At 39.0% G+C, this 22,753-nt stretch overlaps 1 protein-coding gene across 1 annotated transcript in view; it reads left to right on the forward strand.

Moving 5' to 3' along the window:
• LOC122176928 (transmembrane protein 132C-like) overlaps positions 1–22,753 on the forward strand; it is a 46,917-nt gene extending 24,164 nt beyond the window's left edge. Inside the window, exon 3 of the mRNA XM_042865913.1 lies at positions 22,233–22,753. Coding sequence (XP_042721847.1) covers positions 22,233–22,263 — 31 coding nt within the window. The 3' untranslated portion in view covers positions 22,264–22,753. The remainder of the gene's footprint in view (positions 1–22,232) is intronic.

Here is a 22,753-nt window from a genome sequence, read left to right on the forward strand (position 1 = left end):
ACTGGGGAAGGTGGCACCATGGCTTGTTTAATTGCTCATTGGTGCAGATTAGGAAAGATGGGAGGGAAAAATGCATGGAATTATGGATGTAGAATACACGTGTATCACTAATTTGTGGTGGGTGGGGTTGGCTTAAGAGAGAAGTCTGAAATGTCCTTTTGCCCACAGGAAAAGGTTTAATGTTACAGTTGTAATTTCCTACATCTGGATGTGGAGTAGTTCTGTTTGATTCTGCTAGACAGTCTGTGGAGCCTTTACTGCCTGTTACCCAATGTGTTAATTTGTGTGGGATACGTTTCTACAATCAGTGTGCTGTTAACGACCCAGAAGTTTTGTGTGAGTTGAAGTGAAGCAAAATGTATTTTGCCAGATATTTTTATAAAATTGTCATCTGAATTAATGGGGGAGGGTTAGAGCTGGTTCCATATAGAAAGCTTGTGAACAAGAGGAAAACATCCATTAATTGATGCGCAGGGAGAGAGTAATAAAGCACTCAGATAATTCAGCACAGAGTGAAACAGGTTCATTTCTATGTGCCACTGAGATTTGTTTGTTAATAGTTCTGATGGCAGTGCAGTAGCTGAAGTTTGCATGCAGAATGATAGAAAGTGCTTGGGGGCACCCCTCTGCAGAGGCTGTGCAGGACTTCTGATCCCCAGCTTCAGAAACCACGGAGCCCCCTGGATTGTGGGAAAGTTTTGTTAGAACAACAAAGTATTTGCTCTTAAACGGAGGGGGGGAGAGGGAGGGGAGGGAGTTTGTAGAACCATCAAAGAGGGACAAGGATTCAAAGGGAAACATATGCCTGAAACATATGGGTCAAGTTTATTTGAAAGGAAAACTTGTTTGCTTTTGATTCTTTATAACATTTCCCATGGAGACTAGCAAATAGAGCTGCCACATTTTTGGCAAACTGCTCTTAGCCTAAACCTGAAACACTTAAATACGCATACTTATGTAAACGTGGTCTCTATTAGTTTCAGCAATGTGATGTTTAAAGCATTTTTTAAAAAATTCCTGCTTTTATTATTCTCCAGTTGGCTGCATTTTATATTTAAAATGGGAGTATTTATTTATTTTGACAGGAAGAAGGATAAAGTGATTAAAAGAAATCCTTCTCCTCCAAGGTTCTGCCATCAGTGCAAAGGTCTGTAGGACTAAGGACAGCAGTGACAGGCGACTGTAAGAACCTGGAATACAGGGGCCTGAAACCACTTTGAGGTTTGAAAGCCATTATTAAAACTGATTGGCACTTACAGAAAACATTTGGATAGCAGTAATGAAGGAATTTTCTCTGGCTGTGCATCTCAAAAATGCTCATTAGCAAAGTTAAAATTGAAGGTGGGACAGGATAAAATGAAATTAGGCTGTATTCACTGAACTCTTTTGGCTCCAGTGCCTTTTCCTGAGCTGCTGTAAAACTTTGATTTGTATTATAATATTGTTTGCATTATTTATATAATTATATTTTATTATTTATTTTTCAAAATAGTGACTCTGTACGCACAGCGCTCTTTGATTCAGTTTGCTTTCTTTATTCCTAAACAAACATATGGCCCCATTTCTCTTACAAACAAAAAGATGTCAGTCGAGCTTCACCACCTTTGATATGAGAGAGCTGGATCAATAAAAGAGTGGCTGAAAGCAGGCCAGGCTTATTCCCCTCTTCCTAAGTATATAATAGTTGGGAAAGCAAACGATCCACTGAGACCTAATCAAGTAAAGTGCATTTAAAACACTGATTTGGAGTGTCATCAAGGGTCTACAGTCAACAAAATTGATACAAACCTTTAAAAGCCTTGGTCCAAAACCATGGGCATGTCCGTGACTGGAATAATAGCCTCTTACCTGCAAGACAATAACCAGTCTCTATTATTCTTGGTGCTTTCTGAAGAAAATACATACATTCTATTTGTATACAAGTATGTGTGTATAAAATACATATAAATGGCTTTGAAATATTCTTCATTTATGCATAAAAAGGGCCGATGAATTCCTTCACTGTTCCCCTGATAAACATTCCTAACAACTTCCTCTCTAGTGTATTGGGACTAACTTCAGGCTGTGCAAAGAATTGGACTCATTTTGCATTCGTCTTCCCCTCCATGTAGGTGCCCTTCTTGTCCTTAAATATATTTTACAATACTTTTAATGGCTGAATCGGGATAGTAGTGACAGACTGAGGGAAAATGGCCAAGATTGTTTTGGCATTGTTTCCTTTCTCCTTCTGGCCCCCCAAAAAACAGAGGGAGAGAGAAAGCAGAGGCTTTGGCTGTTTGCCACTTTACTTAGTGATTTGAAGACAGCAGACAGATCTGTCTGCAAAGACGCGTGGTTGCAAAGCACTTATTAGAATGCTGTGCTAATGACTGATCTCAAGACAGCTATCCGTCTGTCTTGTGTGAACACTGATTACCCACCTTCAGTAACGATGTGGCAGAAGGTGCTGCTCTGACTTCCAACTGTGCCTTGTCATGAGTTGATCTTTAATGACTCCTAATCAAACTAAAGAAGGTATGCATTCACTGTGTGGCCCTCAGTGAACTCTATGTCCTAACATCTTATTTTGCCTTCGTTGTCATCGGACCGTATCCGTGATTTTGGTTGACTGGGAAAGTCAATAAATAAATACACAGTTTTGTGGTTTTATTTAACTGAATGAGAATTTTTTAAAAGATCTACTTCTGGGCTGCTTTACCCCTTCACAAAAGCATTTAGATTCTTTGAATATTTTCTCACATCCCATGCTAAACTGGAGCTGAAAGCTTCGGTAGTCTGCCATGCAGGTGATGTATCTATGCAGAACTGATGTAAATGGAGTTTGGTGTTCTGTACTCAGCTGGGTGAGTGACAGACTTTGGCTTCGCAGGTCTTGACACCTCCTGAACTTTTGGAGTCCAAAATGGCAGAAATGTTGGCTGTGTTTGGGATTTTATTACCTTGACTTCTGGAAATAAGCTTTCCTCATGATTGAATTCACTTTTAGAGTTCTTTGGAGCTTGAATCTCATTTTTAGTCCAGATATGAATCCTGCTGCCTTCTTACATAATTATAAAAACTAGTTTTATCAGGTCTCACTATTAGTTTTCAGCCTTTTGGCTAAAGAAAAAAAGAAGCTGATTCCCACTACATAAAGCCACGTGGAGGTTCTGAACTACCTCTCCTCGCTGTAGAGAAAAAGATGCAGTCTTGTAACGAGCTTTTCCTAGGGAGAGTTCTCTCCAGACAAGCTTAGATTTTGTTTAGGAAATATGATTTCCATAATAATTTAAAATACCCAGTCATGTTCTGACTGCATTACACAGTAAACCTGAAGGATGGTCTTTTTTATTATTATTATTTTTTAAGAGCAACCCATGATAAAAATAGTATCTTTCTCACAGAACTGGGTGAAAGAGTTTTCACAGATGCTGCCAACAGTGTTCCTGGCTCAGAGCGTTTCTATTTATCTTTCTTTTCTTAAGGCACTGAATTTACTTTCAAGTTTAAAAGCATTTAAAAAAAAAAAAATCACTTAAAGATCCAAATCTGATGGCACAGATGAAAGATCTAGTAGGCATTCCAGATGCATTGTGTATTTCAGTTATTCTAACTATTGAGCACTAAGATGCCAAATTATTGGATCCTGGCAGTGCTCCCATTCAGTGCAATCCTATCATAATTAATGTGGTAAAGCTCCTTTATGTAGAAAAGCATTTATGGGATCTTCAGGGACCACAAAACAAACAGTAATAAGAGTTCTTCCAAGTCTGGCTGTGCAAATTATGGACATATGGTTGGTGTGGCTGATGCTGGCAAAAATCCTTTGAAGTCTTGCTTGTGTCATCTTACTGCCATCCATCACACTTCCACATAGTGGCAGGAGATGTCAGCAGAAGCTGTCGCTGCACCTTAAAATAAACTCGGTGTGTGCTCTGCATTCAGGTGAAAACTAGCTTCAAGCAAAGAAATCAGAGCGTGAAGAAACTGTAGCACTCAGCTTTCTTAGTGCAGCTCTCTCATCTCTCTCCTACTATATAAGCATGTAATGCAAGTAGTTCTAAATGTCTAACTACTGATTTCTTTTGGAAGCTCTAGAATCAAACTGTTTTTTAGATCTGCTCTAACTGTAGACTAATCCCAATGAAATCATCATGAAACAGAGTGGAATTCAACTTAGTAGTTCACATGTTTAATCAATCATACCAGAAAGGCAATTAAAACTTTAATTTTTGTGCTGATTCCTGTTATTTGCTTTTAAGAAATTGTCTCCAGCAGTACGGATTAATTCAAAGGTATTCTTTGCTGTTTTTGTTAGTTTTTGTTGTGTTTGTCTAGCTAAAAGCTGGGTTAAAGTCCATGCAAAATAACAAATGCTTACAATTGTTTATTTTTTTAACTCACTCTGAAGGCATTGACATTGGAGAACACAAAATGATGTGGGATGTAAACAGAAACATCCTTCATTGTCAAGGGAACGTTAATACAGAAGTATGTTCAATCAGTGCTGGTTCCTTCTCGTTAAGTGGGGTCACTTAATTACAGCTCCAGGTGAAACAAAATGATTTGCAATAACCGTGTCAATTTAATTAGCATGATACAAATAGAAGCTTTTTCTTTGCTCATTGCATAATGCATGGATGTGACCTCTTTAAATGTGTTTACTTTTATTGACATTTTAATTGGCTGCCCATGCACAGTTTCTCTATGCAGGGTTTTCTATAGTAGCAAAAGACAAATGATCATGCCACTCAGGCTAGGCACCACATAAAATTACCTTGCTGGCCACTTTCTACTTTTCAAAAAGTAAAAGCATCCTTTAAAATCTGCAGTACAAATAGCAAGATGAGAGGGAAGGGGGCAAATAGTGCTACCCTCCAAATGTGCCTTTCTGCTTTGACGTGACCTGCTGGTAAGGAACAGGGTCAGAGGTAGTGAATTCCTTGCCAGTACTTCATGATGTGGGAGAAATTGCAAAGGAGTGATAGTGATGCTGTCCAAGCACTGTTTAGGCTCATTTACTGATTTGAAAAGAAATCAGACCTGCTTGAAGGAAATTCAGCAATATAAAGGCTCTTGTATTTTCCCACGCTACAGTATGTAAGAACTTCTGCTTGTTCCTTAGCAGGAAGGGTTTAGTCTGCCACATGAGAAAACCCGGAGCTCTTTTCCCTAACATCTATTTTTTATTAAGTCTTGGTGAAAACACATTTATTTCCTAAGAAGAATGCAGTATTAGGAAACTCAAATGGAGGTTCTTTTCATTAAAACTGACCTTGGATCACCTTTTCAGAAGGTTGTATTTCTGAAGAGAGTGAAATACCCAGCCCAGAATGAGTATCAGTCTCTTAGGACTGGATCTTACACTACATCCATCTTCTGGGATGCGAATACATTTAAAGATGTGGGGAGATATTACTAGGATTTTGAAACCCTGTCTTTTCATGGTTAATATAAAACCCTCCTACAGGGTGTACATTGTGATCCTTAAAGTTGCTCAGATTAGGTGTCCCAGGTTAATAGTCACTAGAGATAACTGTGGTCTTCCCTCAAATTATCATATAATAGTTGTCAAGTCTACCTTGCAAAATCATTACTCAAATATGTGAGCTCAGAAATGAAACTTGCTTCTATATCTTTAATAGTATGGTGATAGAAAAGTAACACATCTTTTTCTCGCTCATTGCAAAAATTACTTTTCTGTGAGCAAATGCAATTTTGTACCGTGCCCCAAGTGGTTAGTGTCACTCCTCCAGATAGAGCCAATTTTTCCATTGCCCGTTCAGGAGTCATTTGCCAAGGGCCCATTTCCCTTCAAGTAGGAAAATGTTCTGAAATACTGTTGTAAAAACAAGCGATACAGAAGCAGGTAAAAATTCAGAGAATATGACAGATGTGCAAGAGACCAGCCTGCACTTTACCACAAGTTCTTGTAAGATGGAGCAGTGAAAGGAAAATTGGAGGTGGATTTGCCGATATTCACTCTATGACAATCAGTATGATCAGTCATGCCATTAAAATGTAAGCAAAAATAGTTCAACCTTCAAAGCAGCAGTCTCATTTGCATGGGGCATAAGCACTAGGAATAATGTGATGCTTCCCTTTGGATGGGCTCAGCAGGGTCATGTGTTGTTTTCAGGAGACCAATATGAAAGCTGTATCTATGGACAGTTTTTAACACAGTTGAAATTATAATCAGAACCTCAATTTATGACAACGTAGTGACAAAGTATTTGGCCTTTGAATTTGATGTTTTCAGGTTGGAAAAATGTTGGCTGACAATTACTGTGCCTGAAGATTAGTTTTGTTTCATATGGCGCGCATAAAATGGAAGTGTGATTAGTTCATCCAGCATAAGCATAAAGGATATGAATATTCTATTAACAGCTTTGAACAGAACAAATGACCATGTCTGCTAGATTGAAAGCAATGTATTTCACAATCACAGGAAACAATTTGGTTTGTAGTAAAAGATGATGCATAATGCAAGATTTGAGTATTTATCATTTTGCAATACCGTTCCTAGGACAGCTCATGGTCTGCCATTGAGGCAAAAAATGGAGTCTGGCTTTTTAAATTAGAACAGAAAATTTAGAAAGTCTGAGCTTACTTTGTCTTGTGAATTCCCATCAATATAAAGAAAAACTATTTATGTGAAATGTCATATAGCTCCCTTTTTCCAGTAGTAGAAAAAAACCTCACTGTTGCATTTATAGCTAAAGATCATTAGGAGCTAAGTTTGGCTGAAATTCATGGTGAAATGGTGTGTTCATCTTTAGGGCAAACAAAGATGTTAATATGTCAAATTTTAATTTAAGAGCTGAGCCATCTGAAAATAGAAGAAAACTTTTAGGTTTTTTTTTTTTGTGTGTATATATATTTATCACTTCATCTAATTGCATTTTTTCCTACTTTATAGTAAGCAACAACCCCCAAAACTGTTATTGACTGCAATCATTTTAAGTTTTTAATACTTCGACTTGACCAGTAGACCCTGAATCAGTTATTCATGAAATTCTGTGATTTTATATTTTTAAAAACACTTTAAGAACACATTGAGTTTCTTTTTGCAATTTAAAGTATCGTTCTGGGGCAACTTCTGCTCTTGCAGTTGTATTCCTGCTATGCCCAGACTACAGAAATCTTAAAAACTGATTTTCCCAAGTATGGCTGAAACCAACTGCCCTTAAATAAGGAGATCCCATTAACAAAATCTTGAAGAGAGTCAACACTACTCTTCCATTCCTTGTATTAAAATGATGAGTGGTATCTTTTCAGGAATGACATGCAGACGTAATTCAGGCTACAAATCAGACTGTGCTCAGTTCTCATTGATTATGTCTGAAAATTATTTGTTTTCCTTCATCATTACTTAGCATGTGATTTTTTTTTTTTTAATTTTCTTTGCACCCACTTAGAAATCCCAATTCTTAGAGTATATTTTAATACACTTATTCACCTTCTTAAACATTGATGGAGTAGGAAACCAATCAATTACTAGATTTTACCTGCCTAATTGTATTATCTGATACTGGTATGCAGAGGCAGTCATAGATGGAGAATTATTCATTCCTATCAGTACAGACAGTTTCACTAACTAGATGTTACAAGAATGCATACTTTGAAAAATAAGCCCCTTCTTGTAATCGTCTTACATTTGACAATACAGTTGTATGAGGTTGTGGATTAGAAATGAAGCTGATCTATTTTCATACATATAACTTGTTTCAAATATGCCTCCTACTGGTTGGCCAAGCAGATAAGAATGTCTTCAGATAATTAAGACAAGTAAGATGGTAGGTGCTCTTTGGAAGAACAGCAGTACTGATTGTCACATGGTATTTGCAGCCTCTGGAGTTGTCTCTGTCATTATTTTGTGCTCCTCTGACATCCCTCTGTCCTTTGGATGTGTACAAGGTCTAAACAACTTGCACAGGTTCTTATGGTCATCCACAGAAGGCTTTGGGCTATGACTCCAATCCATGCTCAGAGAAGACGTTCTTCTTGTCTCTCTCTGAAGCTATCTTCAAAATCCTCTGCCAAGTGCACCTATAGAAAGCAGTGCAAAGGTCAAATAGTGGCGTACAGAAGGACAAGTAATTTCTGTACTTGTTTTTCATTCTGTTGTTGGAGTATCTCTTTCAAGCTGGCTTAAACTTGCACCATGTTTAATATGCAGGCTGTCAATGCTCTGCATTATGCATGGTGGCTTAGTAACGTGCAATAGAGATGAATATAAGCCTAACAATTAGTTTTGTTTAGTTTCTCAAAAATATTTTGGGGAGAAAAAGACTCTGCTTTCTCTTTGTCTGCTTCTTACAGTTTCTTGCAATAAAATAAAAGATTTTGCTGTTGTCATTTACATACGCAATAGATTCATTCTAGCCCAGTGTTACTTCCTCTTTTGAAGTGGCACTTGTGTAAATTTTGACAGGTTGCATAAACAGTTGCAGATGATTCTTGCTCCCTTATCTCTATTTGCATGGCTGTCATACCATCCTTCACTGGCTTTTTCCCCTCGAAAGCATGCTTTGCTCATTAGGGACCTAGCTGGAACCACGCTGCTCTTACCTCCTGCCCTCTGCGATAGCTGCAGTGCCTGGTGGCAGTGCAGGGCAGAAGCTGCTTTTGGCTTCTGTTCCATTTCAGAGCTTGCATTCAATTTCTGGCCTTTCCTAAATTAAGAAAACTGTTTTCAGACTGCGCTATTAGTTGTCAAATTATTTGAGTGATAGAACAAGGTGTACAGACGTAGAACTAGTTTGACTTTCCATTCTGGAGCTGGGAAACAGTGTTTACTCTTGATGTGGTGCTACTTCTTAATGTTATCATGACTGAATTTGAACCGGACTCATCCGAGTCCTGTGATGCCCTCACGCATTTTCTTGATGACATTAAGTGAAAGTCTTTGGTCCTTTCATGGCAGTTGGGTTCTTGCCAAGAGTGCTCACCGAAGTAGAGAAAATTCTGACATCTTGAAAGGAGAAATTATGATTCAGGCTCATTGTAATGATCCATGTGATACTTTATTATTATTATTTTGAATGCGTGAGTTATGTTATTTGGAGTGCTGGTTTGTCAAAATCCAGGTGATAGATCCTATAAACAGAGGAAGAGGGGTAAATCTTGGAACTCCTATTTTGTCAAAAACTCCATTTAAAACCTGGGGATTCATTCACATTCTCAGGATTCCTTGGACTTTGAAGTATTACGTTACTGTTTGTGAGGCTAGAAATCAGTAAAGAAAAAGCCACATGTGGTTCTAGGGCAGCCTCACAGGAGGTCGAAGTGTTTGTCTTATCACCTTCCAACCTAACTGCAGTGCGGCCAGGTCAGAATTCCTGCTCCAGGGTGTTAAAGGACAGATTCTGCCTTCATCGTGGGCATGACAGGCTTTAAAGAGCTTTGAGTGAGGCTTTAATGAAAGAAACATATTAGCAATGAATGCAGGTAAGTATAGCAGGGTATCTGGATTATATTAGGAGATTAGTCTGAATAGGGAAGTTATAGTTGGGCTCCAGTGATTGCCAGAGCACTGAATTTTAGACCAGATGTTTATATAGCCCCTTAAAAATATAAGGGCCAAATTTCAATGTATTGCAAGGCCGGGAGGGAGTGAGGGAGTGATAGAGCTGGCAAGAAACTGGTGGAAAAAAACCAGCATCTCTGTTCTGGATGGAGAAAAAAATACTGAGAGCAGAATCTTCATTCATCACAGATGTGCATGTTTTGGTTGAGAAATAAATAGCATTTCTTTTGAAATTTCCTCCTTTAATTTCAAAGATCTTTGCAATCAAGTGGTTTTATATCATCGTCAGCATTTCAGAGAAGAAGGATGAAGAACAAAGGTTAAGAGGCCTCGTCCAATGTCACACAAGAAGTTGGTACTGGATCTAGGAATAGCTTCCCCTCCACTGCACCATGCTGTGACACAATGCTGCTATATAGAGAGAAGCTTACTGTGCATCTGTGATGCATTATGCAGCTGCAGAGAGCATTCAGCATTTGAGATTGTAACAGCGTAGATTATCTAAAGATAGAAGAGATGGAAAAAGTCAAGTGATCAAACCTGCTTCTTCATAGCCTCCCCTAGCAAAGCAGCAAATTAAAATTTATATCTTAGGTGGCACAAAATCTCCTAAAAAGAGAGGGTCAAGAAATATCTGCAAGAACACAAAGAATTAGGTAGAAACTGTGGTAGATGCAGTGTTTATATACTGGTTCAAACATTCTCTTTCTAACAAGATAAAGAATCCCTGAAATTAATGAATGTGAACTCATTATGAGAAGACAGTATAGAAGTGCCGAGTGGAACACTGTCTCAAGACCTTCTGCAGACATGAGATTAAGGTGTTCAGCAGAGAAGCTGGAATTAAAATACTGAAGTTAGACTTCTGGCATAGCAACAGTAAGTTGCAGTCTTGTGGACTTCATTTACTTTGCCACTGCATGGGATGATTAACTTCTATGCAAAATGTAGAGCTTTAGAAACCAGCAACAGTAAGCTGTCCATCTTAGGGACCAGACATCACAGAATTCACAGTGTGCATGTTGTGTAATGTACTGCAGCCATATTAAGAGTACTTTTAGGTTTCTGTTTATCTTCCTGATGAGTGGTCGTTTCCTTTAATTAAAGATTAAATAAACAATCTATGCTTTATTCCTGTGCAGTTAATTTCTTCCTAACAGCCCCTGGTGGGCAGTAAAATAGGGGGATACCTTTGGAATGGCAGGAGATTGGTTGTTCCACAGAGAATTATACTCTCCCCTTTGAAAGCACGTGATTTTTCTCTATTAACCCCAAACATCTGGGAAATGCATACCATTCTACTTCCTGCCACATAAGTAGAAGGTGTTGCTGGTGAAGGCATTCATACCCACTTCAGTAACATTTAAGTATATGAAATGTGACTTCTGATTGAAGAAATTGCTGTTGTATGTGTTAAGCATGGCGTCATGCAGTCAGGTATGCAGAGGAATTGGCCTGAACTTATGTAAGATACTGAATACTTCATGCTTGAAAGAAAACTAAATGATCTGCTAGTTTGGCACTGTTACGTTGGAGACTGATGGGAAATCTCTACAAAGTTTTTCCTTTGACTCTTCACCAGTGTGTTTTTATATATTTATATTTTTCACGTGGATTTTCTTGTTGGATGTGGAGCAAGTTTCTCTTGTCCTGACTGGCAGTGCTTGAGCCAGTAATACCATCCCCTAATCATATTACCAAACTGGCACAAATGAAAAATGTAATGCCAGCTTTTGGATGAGAGTCATGAGATGAAGATAAAGCACTTCCTGGCTTCCTAAGGATTTTATTTCTTTTCAAGGGAAAAAAAAATATGCTTTTATCAGCTTTGAAGGTCAGATAGCAAAGCAGAGGTTAATCAGTTTTACTTTAATTTTGGATCCAGTACCAGAAATTCCCCCTTGAAGGGCTGGAGAATGCAGTATAAGCACACTGTTCTGTCTGCCTTTGGTTCTTAGCACTGGAACGCAAGTCAAGGAATAGCTTTTATCTGGCTCTGTTTATCTTTATGCAGACAGGAAGCTGTTTTCCCCTCTGTTCCCTTATACTTTATTATCTATTTTTTTCTGGTTAACTTTCTGTCCAATTTCAACGTATCTTGAAAATTCGACTAATTTGAGATAGCTGTAGATATCACTGTTTCTTGGTTAGCTGAGAGTTATCCTGATTTTTTGCAGTAAATATTCTGCCACGGTTCCAGTGATCCACATACCAGGGAGTACTGAAATCTGTGTAAGAATGGAGTTCCATAGCTCTTCTGGGACTCCAGAGCTGGAACTCTGGTATGCCAGGTGATGAGCAAGAGCAGAACTAAGGTCAGAGGCAGGGCTGCAGCACTGGGAGTTTTGTACATGGCACCTGGAGCAGCACTGCAACTGTTTTGTCCTTGGTGCTTCCCACAGCCGTAAATAATTTACACTGAAAGGAGGAATAAAAGCAAGTTTTTGCCTGGTGTTGCATGTTTGGTTTTTTGGTTGTTTTTTTTTTTTTTTTTTTTCTTTTTCAATAACAGTATTTAGACTCCCCTAAGCAAAAAATTAACAAATGTTTGTCACTACCTTAACGTCTTCCGTTATGTGAAAAATATTACTTGTACTTTCGTAGAGCCTTGGGTGGTAGAAAGGCTTTGTACACTGAAAGGTGGGCTGAATCCTGAAGAACCCGCTGTGATTTATGCGCTGTCCTGACAGTAAATAGTGATTTACAAACAAATTGGGAACAGGAGTTCGAGAAGCTTAGAAACTTGAGTAGTTGAGACATTAAAGGGGTTTGTGCGCCTATGTTTCCTTTTTGTTCTCGTTTTTAAGGACTGACTTGAAGTGAGTTCAGGCTTTCAAGTAAAAAGTTCTAACCATGATTTGTTTTAAAGATTCTCCTTAAAGATGACAGTGAGCCCACACTACATTTTGCATAGCAATTCTTAATAACGCTTGCCGCAGAGACTTGAAATAATGAGAGTGCAAGTGCAGCACCATTAACAGCTTTCTGATTTTATATATGTTGTATCTTGTTAAAACATTGAACTTTTAGAGAAGGGAGAAAGGCTCAATACAGAAACTACCACGATTTCTTATTGTTCTGAGAGGTGAGCTGGTAACAAAAGAATTCAGCACAAGGACTATTGATTATACTATAATACCCTGTTGACATGAAGCATGTAAGAAGAATCCTAAACCCCCGAATTTCTTTTTCTCTCAAATTTATCCAGTGGATTTTTGCCCTGCAAAATTCCCCTCTTGCTCCAAACCTGCCACAATCAGCTCTGCCCATTTTCTGCTGTGAGTTTTCATTAATGCTTTTACACCTGGGCAAACTGGATGTGAAATGAACTGTGATCAAGAGAATAGCATTGTATATTCACTTAGGCATTTTGAAATACAAAGAATGACTGCTATTCCTGTAGTCCAAGATCATGTCTTGGGATTATTAATTTATTTTTTTTTAAGTATCAGAATGATATAGCAGTGAGGTGGGGGAACATCTTTCTCCCACTGCCTTCTCATTTTGAATTTCAGATGCCTTCCCCCACCTTTACAGCAGCAGTATATCATATTTACGACACCTAGCATTTCAAGGTTAGATGGCAAAGTGTTGAGTCAAAAAAAAAAAAAAAAAAAATTACCTTTCCAGGGATACTCAAATATTTCAGTTCATGTTTGGAAGACAGTGTTGATGTGCTACTGGTTGATTTCATTTCAGAAATGGACAACACAATGATTCATCTAGACAGAGTCAAAAAGCTGATCTCAACCTCAGTGCTCACTTTTCGAACATAGTCTACGATCATATGTCTTGTGTGTTAGTAAGGCATTTATTATATACAGTGCTACTTCTGGAGTTCTTCAAGTTTTTCAAACCTGTATGGCACAATATTTCAAGCAAATGTTGGCAAGCTGAGTCCTCATTAGGAATTCATGTATATGTGTCACCAAAGTTTTCTGATTCATCTGTTTTGGTGTCTTCATACTTCCTGTAGGAATTAAAGCAAGAGACCAGGAGAAATGACAAAGTAAAATTAATTCTGGAAAGTAGTGAAAATCAGTTGTGTGTAGTGTTTGGCCTGGGGAAGAGCAAAAAGAAAAAGAGAGGCTGTGGCAGTTGCTGGAGTTTTCAAAACTTTAAAGTGCTGATGCTGTTTTGAACGTGGGACTGGACTTTGATGAACTCCCAGGATCCATTAACCTGCATGGTTCTGTGATAGTACAGAAAGAGTAAGAGCAGTAAGAAAGGAGGTGTGGTGAAGGTTGAAAGGGAATGTGAGCATAGATGCACAAAGTCAACAAAAGAGAGTAAAACTGACTGTAAGAGAGTATGGATCAGTGTAGTATCATCTATTCTAATGCATCATACTTTTTTTTTTACTCGAGTTAGTGTAAAAAAAGTTTTAAAACAACAAAACAAAAACTCCCACTCTCATCAAGTCATAATGAGAATTACCAATCACTTTTGCAAACAGTTCTGATCCCCCTCCCTGTGGTGCAATGGCTGTTGGCTACCACACTTTAATCTTGTATATTTTTTCCTGTTACTACTTGTCAGTAGAATTTTAAGGTACCTGTAAAGATTTAATGATCTCAGTATCTTTTCTCTGGTTGTTTCTGATATGAAGCAGTTCTGTCTAAAAGCAGACATTTCCAGCTCACAAAAGCTTCTTTTGTAACAAAAAGTGGCAGTCTTTTCTCCCTTTGAAGCCCCTGGGGTAGTGGGCCTAAGATATCCAGAATAGTGCTTTGCACAGGAATTGTGGTCCCCAGGGTAAGAGGAAGCCTGTGAATTTAGGCTGCATCACTGGAGAAGAGTTCATTGCAGAGCCATGACCACATCAGCAGCTTCTGCTAGAGGAGAGACAAAATTTCCTTGGTGAGTCTGCACCTGCATCTATTTTATATTCATGCTTATTCCTTGTGCTGGCAATGGTGCCTACCCATAATACTCAGTGTAGATCATTTTTGGCCCCTGTTCACTAGTCAGCAAAGGATGTTGTTGAAGTCTCATAAAAATATGTGCACACCTTGACACCTAATTTGCAGGATGCTGACCATTTGCAGGGAGCAACTGTCTTGCTTTGCTATCACTTGTGGCTTGGCCAAAGAGTGTAATTTTAGTTTATGCTACTCTTTATGACCTAAGTTTGATTTAAGCTGTTATAATTTACACATTTGTTTCATTTCTTTGAAACTCTGATCACGAGGTTTGGTGATTCTAATTATCTTTTTGGCTTTAACGTTTTCCTGCAGTAATTTCAGAAAATTCAAAGTAGGCATAAACAAGCAAACGTGACAACTGTATTATAGCAAATAAGTGTGCTGTAAAAGACCCCTTTTATATATATATTTTTTAAATTCCTATAGTATTGATGTTCCTTCCCAGTGAGGAAAGTTTTATCACACAATATTCATAGCTATTTTTTGAATGTAAGTATTTGTTGTTCTGGTTTCTGTTCCTATTTATATATTCACGTGTCGAGGGAAGGCATTTATCAGATAAAGGCATAGAAAACCTGCCCTGATTCTGTTATGATTAAAACAAGATGAAGCTAAATAATGCATTGTTAATAAAGAGGAAAAACTCCGATGCCTAAGAAGGTATTCAGAAAGAGATTCATACTTTTCAGTGTAAAAACAATATCCTAAATCTCCTGAAGCTAGGAATTTTTTTTCACATATAAGCTATTAAAAAAGGCCTGTAAAACTACTTTTCAGGTGATAATGGTTTCCATGAATACAGTAGAATTCAGATCAGGTTGGACAGCTTTGCAAGCAGCATTGATTATTTCCAAATTTTTGGCAGAAAACTTCATAGTGACATTCATTTAAACATTGTGTTTATTCTAGCGGGGCACCTACATGGTATTAAAACCATGGTCATGCCACTTTTACTTGGACAGCACATCAATGAGTTAGAAGGTTAAAAGTCTCGGTTTTATAGTGAGTAAATAGAAGAGAAAGGACTAGACTACATCATTTGTAGTCCCTAACTCCAACTACCAAATGTATGGCTTTCCTGACCTGTTTCATCAAGGATAAGCACTCATGAACTATAAACATGCCAAGCTCTGTTTTCACTGCAGTACTCAGACTTGTTTGTATGACTGCCCTACCTTCCTTGCAGAGAGCTCTGAAAATGTCACAGATCGAGACAGTAGATGTCTTCCTGCACCTAGATAAAGTCGTCAGTCTAAGGCCTATTTTTTAGTGTTTAATTCTAGAATTTTAAAGAGATTGAAGGCAGTTTTTCTGTTCAAAAATATTTTGTGTGAAAATAAATGCATGTTGTTAGCAAGGTTGGCTTCTCTAAGTTTCCAGTGGCTACTCAGCAACCAACACAAAGCTCATCGGTATCCGATTTACCTACAGAGCTGTGCTGAACAGTGCTCTAAATTATCCCATCTTAAAATGATTTCTTTTTTTCATCAATTGAAGGAATTTTACACGTCTCGTTAGAGTCCTTGAAGCATTTACCTTTGCACAATTACACTGGATTGTTATAAACTTTCCCTATTGTTTTTATCGCGTCTCTGAAGTGATCTGGGATTTTATATCCCTATTCGGGGTCTGGTTCTCTTGACTTACTCACATCTCTTAGGAACTCAAATGAAAGGCAGGCACTTGTCTCATTTGGAGAAAGGACCTCCTTACACTCATGTTGCACTTACTTTCTTTTGAAATAGTTCATGAGGTTAAAGAAGAGAACTAGACAGTCTCATTCCATTCCTAACTGTCTTTTTCCTTCGCAATATAATCACATCTTGACATCTTCAGTGAATTACAAACTAGCGAGCCTAGTTTATGCTTGCATTTTGGATCCTAAAAACGTCTTCTAACCCTCCACCGATCTGAAATAATGACAAGAAGCCCATACTCCAATTAGAAGATTAGTCATATTTCATCTCTCCTAGCTAGGAGGGAAGGTTGCTGTTTTTACAGGTTTCTGTATTACTACTCTCTTTGTTATTCTACTCACATTCAGGCATTGAGCAGTCATTTAGGAGATTTAATTGTGTTAGTGGTAAGAGTTTGTTCTTTATCATTTTTCAGTGTGTGCATGTTTTGTGCCATGCATACACAGGGACAGATGTGTTTGTATCACACTTGGCATGTACTGTGTAGGTGACTTGTGTACACGTAGCAAATCCAAGGCATTCTGGACTGTTGTCAGGTAAAAGATCATAGGAAATGGTAGTGGAGTTTGCAGCTCTTTGGCAGATGTGGGCAAGTTAGACAAAGCAATTCATCTCGGGGCATGCTGCAGTGCTGCCTGCTTTGTGGATTTGTCACCTTGACATCCAGGAGGGAATTTCTTCTCCTATCAGTTTGTCTGGTGTTTTGGCTACGACCCGTGCCTCTGGGAACTTAATGCCATGGAAGAAAAACCTCCATGTCAGACCTGCAAACAACAGTAATGGAGCTGATACACAGACAAGTCCTGTAGTTATACGAGTGGCCTGTGGTAGAGCTCTGTTTGATATACAGGTCTCCTGAGAGCTGATTCTGTGGCTTAACCCTACTGTTATTTCTCTCCTAAATGCTTCTGATATTACAGCAGTTGCAAGAAATCTAATTAGCTAATGCTTGTGCTCTGTGTTCAGTTCCTTAGATAAAAGTCAGTCTGCATGCTTGTAGAAAGTGCTGAGAAGTACAGCCAGTAAACTTGCTTGTGCAGCAGGGTATCTTGAGATTAACACAGCTTGTGATGTGGGGTGACTCCCAGTTTTATATGCCTTTGCTAATTAAAAAGGAGTAAATGGCTGCTAATTAATGTGGACAGATGATTTTTCTCTTCTCTTGTCTGTGGGTTCTCTGGGTCACTGGCACTGCCAGGAACTGCTTCTAAGTTAGTTCTACCTAAAAAGTAGTAAGCTCAGTGCTGTGCAAGGCTGGCTTTGAGTATCAGATTGAAAGAGCAAGCTGCAAAATGCATTATAATAATGAAAAGGTAGGAAAAATGTGTCACTTAGTTTTCACTCCTGTGCATTTGAGTTCAAATCTTGTCTCAGCACAAAAGTAAGCAGTGTTTCGTTGCTCAATATTGCAGAGCTCATGCATTCCCTGTGCTGTATGCTCAGTTGTAACACTTCCTCCTATTAATGCAAAAAATTCATTAAGAAATGAGTTGGAAAATGCAAAGCTTCTGTGCTTCTCAAATCCCCTAATCCTATTTTGAAGACTTAAATGGTGAATAGGCTTCAAGCCAGTGGTCTGTAAGGGAATGAATTTCACTTCAGGTGAGGTAAAGGCTCATCAGAAAGAGGCAAGGTTTATTTTAAGGCAGTTCTGTACCATTCATTAAGCTTATTCCATCCTGAAATGGGGAGTGGAAATGCCTGCAAAATTTCTAAGGCTTTTTTGAAAGCATCACATCATTTTGACATGCTAAAAAAAAATTGGATCTCCACCTTGTAAAAGTTGCTTTGGATGTCATGAAGGACTGATGGTTTCATAAATTGAATAATTTGGAGAATATGAGAGAAAATGACCGTGTCAATATCAATTGTAGCAGCAGGGAATAAAAAAATCCTGATAGAGATATCAGAAAGCTCAGCCTTCATTATTTGTTTGTCTGGAATTCCACAGTTGGCTTGGGAAATGTCTCTGACCCGGAATCCTTTATCTGCTTAGAAGGCTGTGGAGTATGATGGAAGGAAACTGCTAAGTTTTATCAGTAATATCTCATCCAGACATGTAATATCCGAAGTGGAGTGGTTTTGCTTTAGCTGTCATTTTTTTGCTCTTAGGCCTTTTTCTTGGGGAGTCCAATAAAAAATAGATATCTCTTCTTATGAATGGACAGAATCCCAACTCAAACACACAAACCAGTCGTTGATAACATTAGATTGTATGGTGTGCAAGGCAGTATGTGAGAAGGAGTCAAGTCTTGTGCCTTCTGTTCCTTCATTTCCCGAGCAGTCAGTCTATGACCCTGGGGAAGTCCTTCAGCCTTCCTGAGCTGCCTGCCCTCTGCAAAACGGTGTGAGTGTGCTGAGAGTCGTAAACAAAAATGCTTTTCCTGTCTGCGAGTGCTACACCTTTGATAATCATCTATAAATAATATTAATATGGACCATAGAAATAGAACACTACGAATGAAAAGTCAGCATCGGCACCAAGGATCGCATACATTCCATCCCCTCTCCTTTTTATTTATATGCACTGGATTTATCAAGCACCTTCAGGTAAGACAGAGAGAAATGCTGAAGTGCACAAATGCCTCTTAAGATGCCCTCCAGTTCTCTGCTTTCATTTGCTGCATTCCGCTGAATAGAAAAAAAAACCACGATGTCTATGGACATTTTATGTGCTATATGCTCTTGATTTTTCTTTGTTCGGTGCCATTTATACAATCACAAAGCATTTTATGAGAATATGGCAATCTTACTCTGGAGTAATGGACATTCCATTACTCTGTCTCCGCAGACATTGTCGAAAACCTGAAGTGTAAAATCAGATTCATTACCTAAATTCTCAGAAGGGAGCAGGGCATTAATCGCAACTTGGCTTATTAAATTTTGTTGTTCATTGTCTCCTCCATTTAATAAATTATATTTCTGCTTCAGAGTCAGAACAGCCACATGTGTCCTTTAACACAGCGATGCGTATAATGGAAACTGGGGTTTGTGCAAACCATTTTTTGTGCTGCCAGATCATTTACAGAGCAGATATTTTTTTGTATTCTTAATACTTTACAAGGCATGTTGCTGGTGTTAACTATTGTGCATAAGGTGCCACGTACACATACGGTTTAAATAGAACTCCTGTTGCTTAATGGTAATGGGCATCATCAAATCAGTTCCTTGCTAGAAATTACTTGAGGAGTATCACACAGGCATCAAAAGGAAAAAATGACTTTATTTTATCTGATCCAGGGGTTTTGAGGAGCGAAACCTCTGTTCCAACTCTTTTGCTCATTAGATGATGATGTTCCTTTACAGGTTCTGCATCGAGTGTTAGGTAACGCATGGGCTCTATGAGTGCTAGATGGGACTTCAACTGTCATGAACGATAGCAGAGTGTGTCAGGTGCTTCATGCAGCCCCTCCTTATTTCCTGGGGTGCCAACTCACTGTCCTTTCTGCTTATCTTGGAGCAGAGGATTTTTGCAACTCTGGTTGTCTCAGCCCAGTGCACTTTTGTGCAGGCTTTCAGACCTTGAAGACTGAAAAGTTGTATCAGTCCAATGCTGTACCCAGAAATAACTCACTGTCCTGAGTGGTAGGGCAAATCTGTGCACTTCCACTGCAATTCTTACATAACTCAGGCTCTGCTTGGGGCTGTGCTACCACTCACTTGAGTTGTGCTGTGCACCCAGAGCTTGTCTATGCACTGCTGGCACGACTTGGCTGCAAGACAGAAACGCACTGTGTGAAATGCAGTTCCACCAATTCATTCAAACGATGATCTGAGTTTCTTTCCTTGCTTGCTCTCTTCAGATTGTGGTTTCTACTCCATTTTATTAGCCAAAATATGAATTTGGACCTGGGAGAAATTTCTGTTTCATATCATAGTTATTGTGCAGAGAAAACCAAAGCTGGAAAGGTAAACATTTTAATTCTTCTTCATTTTGAGGTGGGGTTGGGGGGGACAGGCACTGTATCAAGTTTGTAGATCACAGTTTGTGGCTGAAGAGCTGAAATATGAGATGGTAGCGAGTGCTGCAGTTCCAAGTGGTTTGATGTATGAGACTGTTTGTTGGAAAACTTTCCTGCAGCGTTTCAAAGACTCCTGGTTCTTTCCCTCCTTAGATTCTTTCAAACCATTATAATTTGAACAGCTGAGATTACAATATTACATAAATATCTGTGATCTTTGGGTGCTTCTGTTCTTGGCCACCCTCTGTGAAACATTTCATAGAAACGTGCACTCATGCCATGATTTCAATTCTATTAGATATACAGCAATATCAGAAGAAAATCTCTCACCCAAGGCATATTCCATATGTTCCTTCTCAGCACTTTATTTTCAGGCCTGCGAGAGAGAAATGCACTTACTCCATTAATAAAGCCTGCGACTTGAAGTGCAGTTCCACCCTGGAAAAAATAGAAATGAGAAGCTTTAAGTTCATTTTCCATCAATAGCTTCTACATTAAATTTGTTCAGCTTACAAATGAAAAGGTGGTGTTATTTTTCAAGCTGTGTGCCTGTAGGCCTCAGCCTTGTCAGTGAAAGCAGCCTTTGATTCTCATATGGAATCCACGGTGAGAGGGCAGAGATCAGCATACACATTTCAGTCCGCTTCTGTAAGATGGCTTCTTATTTTAGGTAAAGTTCATAATGTTACTGCTGCTATGAAGCCCCGTTTAATGTGTATATAGAGGGCAATCAAAAGTCTAATAATGGGAATGTACTATGAGTATTCTGCTATAGGAACAAAAACACCGCTTCCCTGCTTTCCTTCCCTCATTAAACTTCATTTGTAAAAGTTGAAATACAAACAGTGTAGTACAGCGATTTTGTTCTTTTAAACCCCTCTCCCACACCGTAATGATTTCCTAACCTCCCAGTTCTCAGCTCTCTGCTTTATCAGTAGAAAGTAAATCTCCCCCTACCATTCACCCGATGGATTTATTGCCATTGTGAACATCGCATTACCCTTGGTATTACTGCAGCACAGCTCGCAGTCCTTATTTTTACCAGAAGCTTTAGACAAAATGGCATTAGCTGATAGAGAATCCAGCATGCACTGTGGAAAATGTATTCATCCTGGGGCCTTAAGCTTTGTGAATAGCAGAGGTATAAATAAAAAATAAAAGAAATAGGTCACTGGTCTTCCAAATGCCACCCTTGCAAATGGGGCTGGGAAATTCCAGCCTGAGGGGCTTCACAAAAAGACAAAAAATAAGCATCTATTTTCCAAGAAATTCCAAAGTGGTGAAGACTTTTCAGGGATCAGTGTATTACTTTTGGTAGACAAAGGGGTAGAAATGGGTGCCAGGAGTGCTGTTTTTTGTTTGTTTTTTTTCTGGGTCCGTGGTACCATAATCTTTTTAACCAACAACTGTTTAATAGGATTAGGAGGGAAAAGATTCCTAAAAATTAGTAAAATTAGATTCAGAGAGCAGGTTGATAGTGACAGATAAAATTAGATGGTAACTAAAAGCACTGTTTAGCAGCTCTAATTCAGCTGGCTGGTGAAGAAAACAGTCCTTCAGTCCACATTCAGGCAGAATTCATTCGGGTCAATGCAAAGCTTGCTGATAGCAAGGACTGCAGGATCAGGCCCATACCAGCCAGCATTTGGAATGTGGGTAAGCCCTTCCCAGCCAGCATAGAGGGTGCAAAGCTTTGCAAGAACAAAGGAAGAGGCATTGATTTGCCTGGAGGAGGAAGGGCCATGCTCTCATTCTTTGAGAATCTTTTCCTGGTGACCTTGGCTCTCAGCAGGGTGCCTGGCACAGGTAATCCAGTTGCTTTGCTTCCATCTGTGGTGGAGCCTATAGGCCAAGGTTTTCTCACCTACTTCGTTGAATAAGACATGGAGTGGAGGATCGCTACAAACCCAGCGTAGTACAAACCCACTGTGGACTTTGACCCCCCCACCCCCCCAAAAAAAAAGAACGTGTACCAGCTTCACCAGTCCTATGTATCTGAAAGGCATGAATCAGGTGCCTCCAAATAAGAGGGAAGCGAAGGAAGGGTGTATGATGCTATATATATGTGTTCTTCCTGTTCAGCAGCTGCTGTCTGAGCCATTGTAATGCACTTCTGACATTTCCAACCTTTTTTCCACAGATGTCCACATGATGGCTTGGTGTCCACATGAGACTTATGTCCACAGATGGCTTTAACTATAAACTGAGGTTGCATAGAAGGCTGGAGAACTTAGAGGGCATGAAATGAGGTTCTGTAGCAGCACTTCATGTATGATTGCAAGAGGCTGCCATGTGTATTTATGTGTGCATGCATTCTCTTATTTACTGAAAGTATCATTTTGTCTGTTAATAGTGTGATAACAGGCACTATTGGGAGTAGCTACTTCAGCATTTTCAGAAAGCATATCCTTTGTTGCTGCTGAAGCCTGTGCAACCCTAAATCAGGTGCCTGTGTTCTGCCCTGTCATATGCTATTTAGGTCTAGTGCTTTTCTGCTGCATCAAGCTGAAACAAAATGATTTTCATCCCTGCAGTTAGTAGCTGGCTGCAGTTGGATAAATTGAAATGACTTTTAGGAAGAGTCATGGAGGAGGGAGAAAAGACTCCCCAGGAGATGAGAAAGGGAACGCAATTTATGCTGATTTGTAATCCTTACACACA

This window comes from Lagopus leucura, unplaced genomic scaffold (genome assembly GCF_019238085.1).
Source record: "Lagopus leucura isolate 7727_CA_CO unplaced genomic scaffold, USGS_WTPT01 Super-Scaffold_806, whole genome shotgun sequence".
Lineage (NCBI taxonomy): Eukaryota > Metazoa > Chordata > Aves > Galliformes > Phasianidae > Lagopus > Lagopus leucura.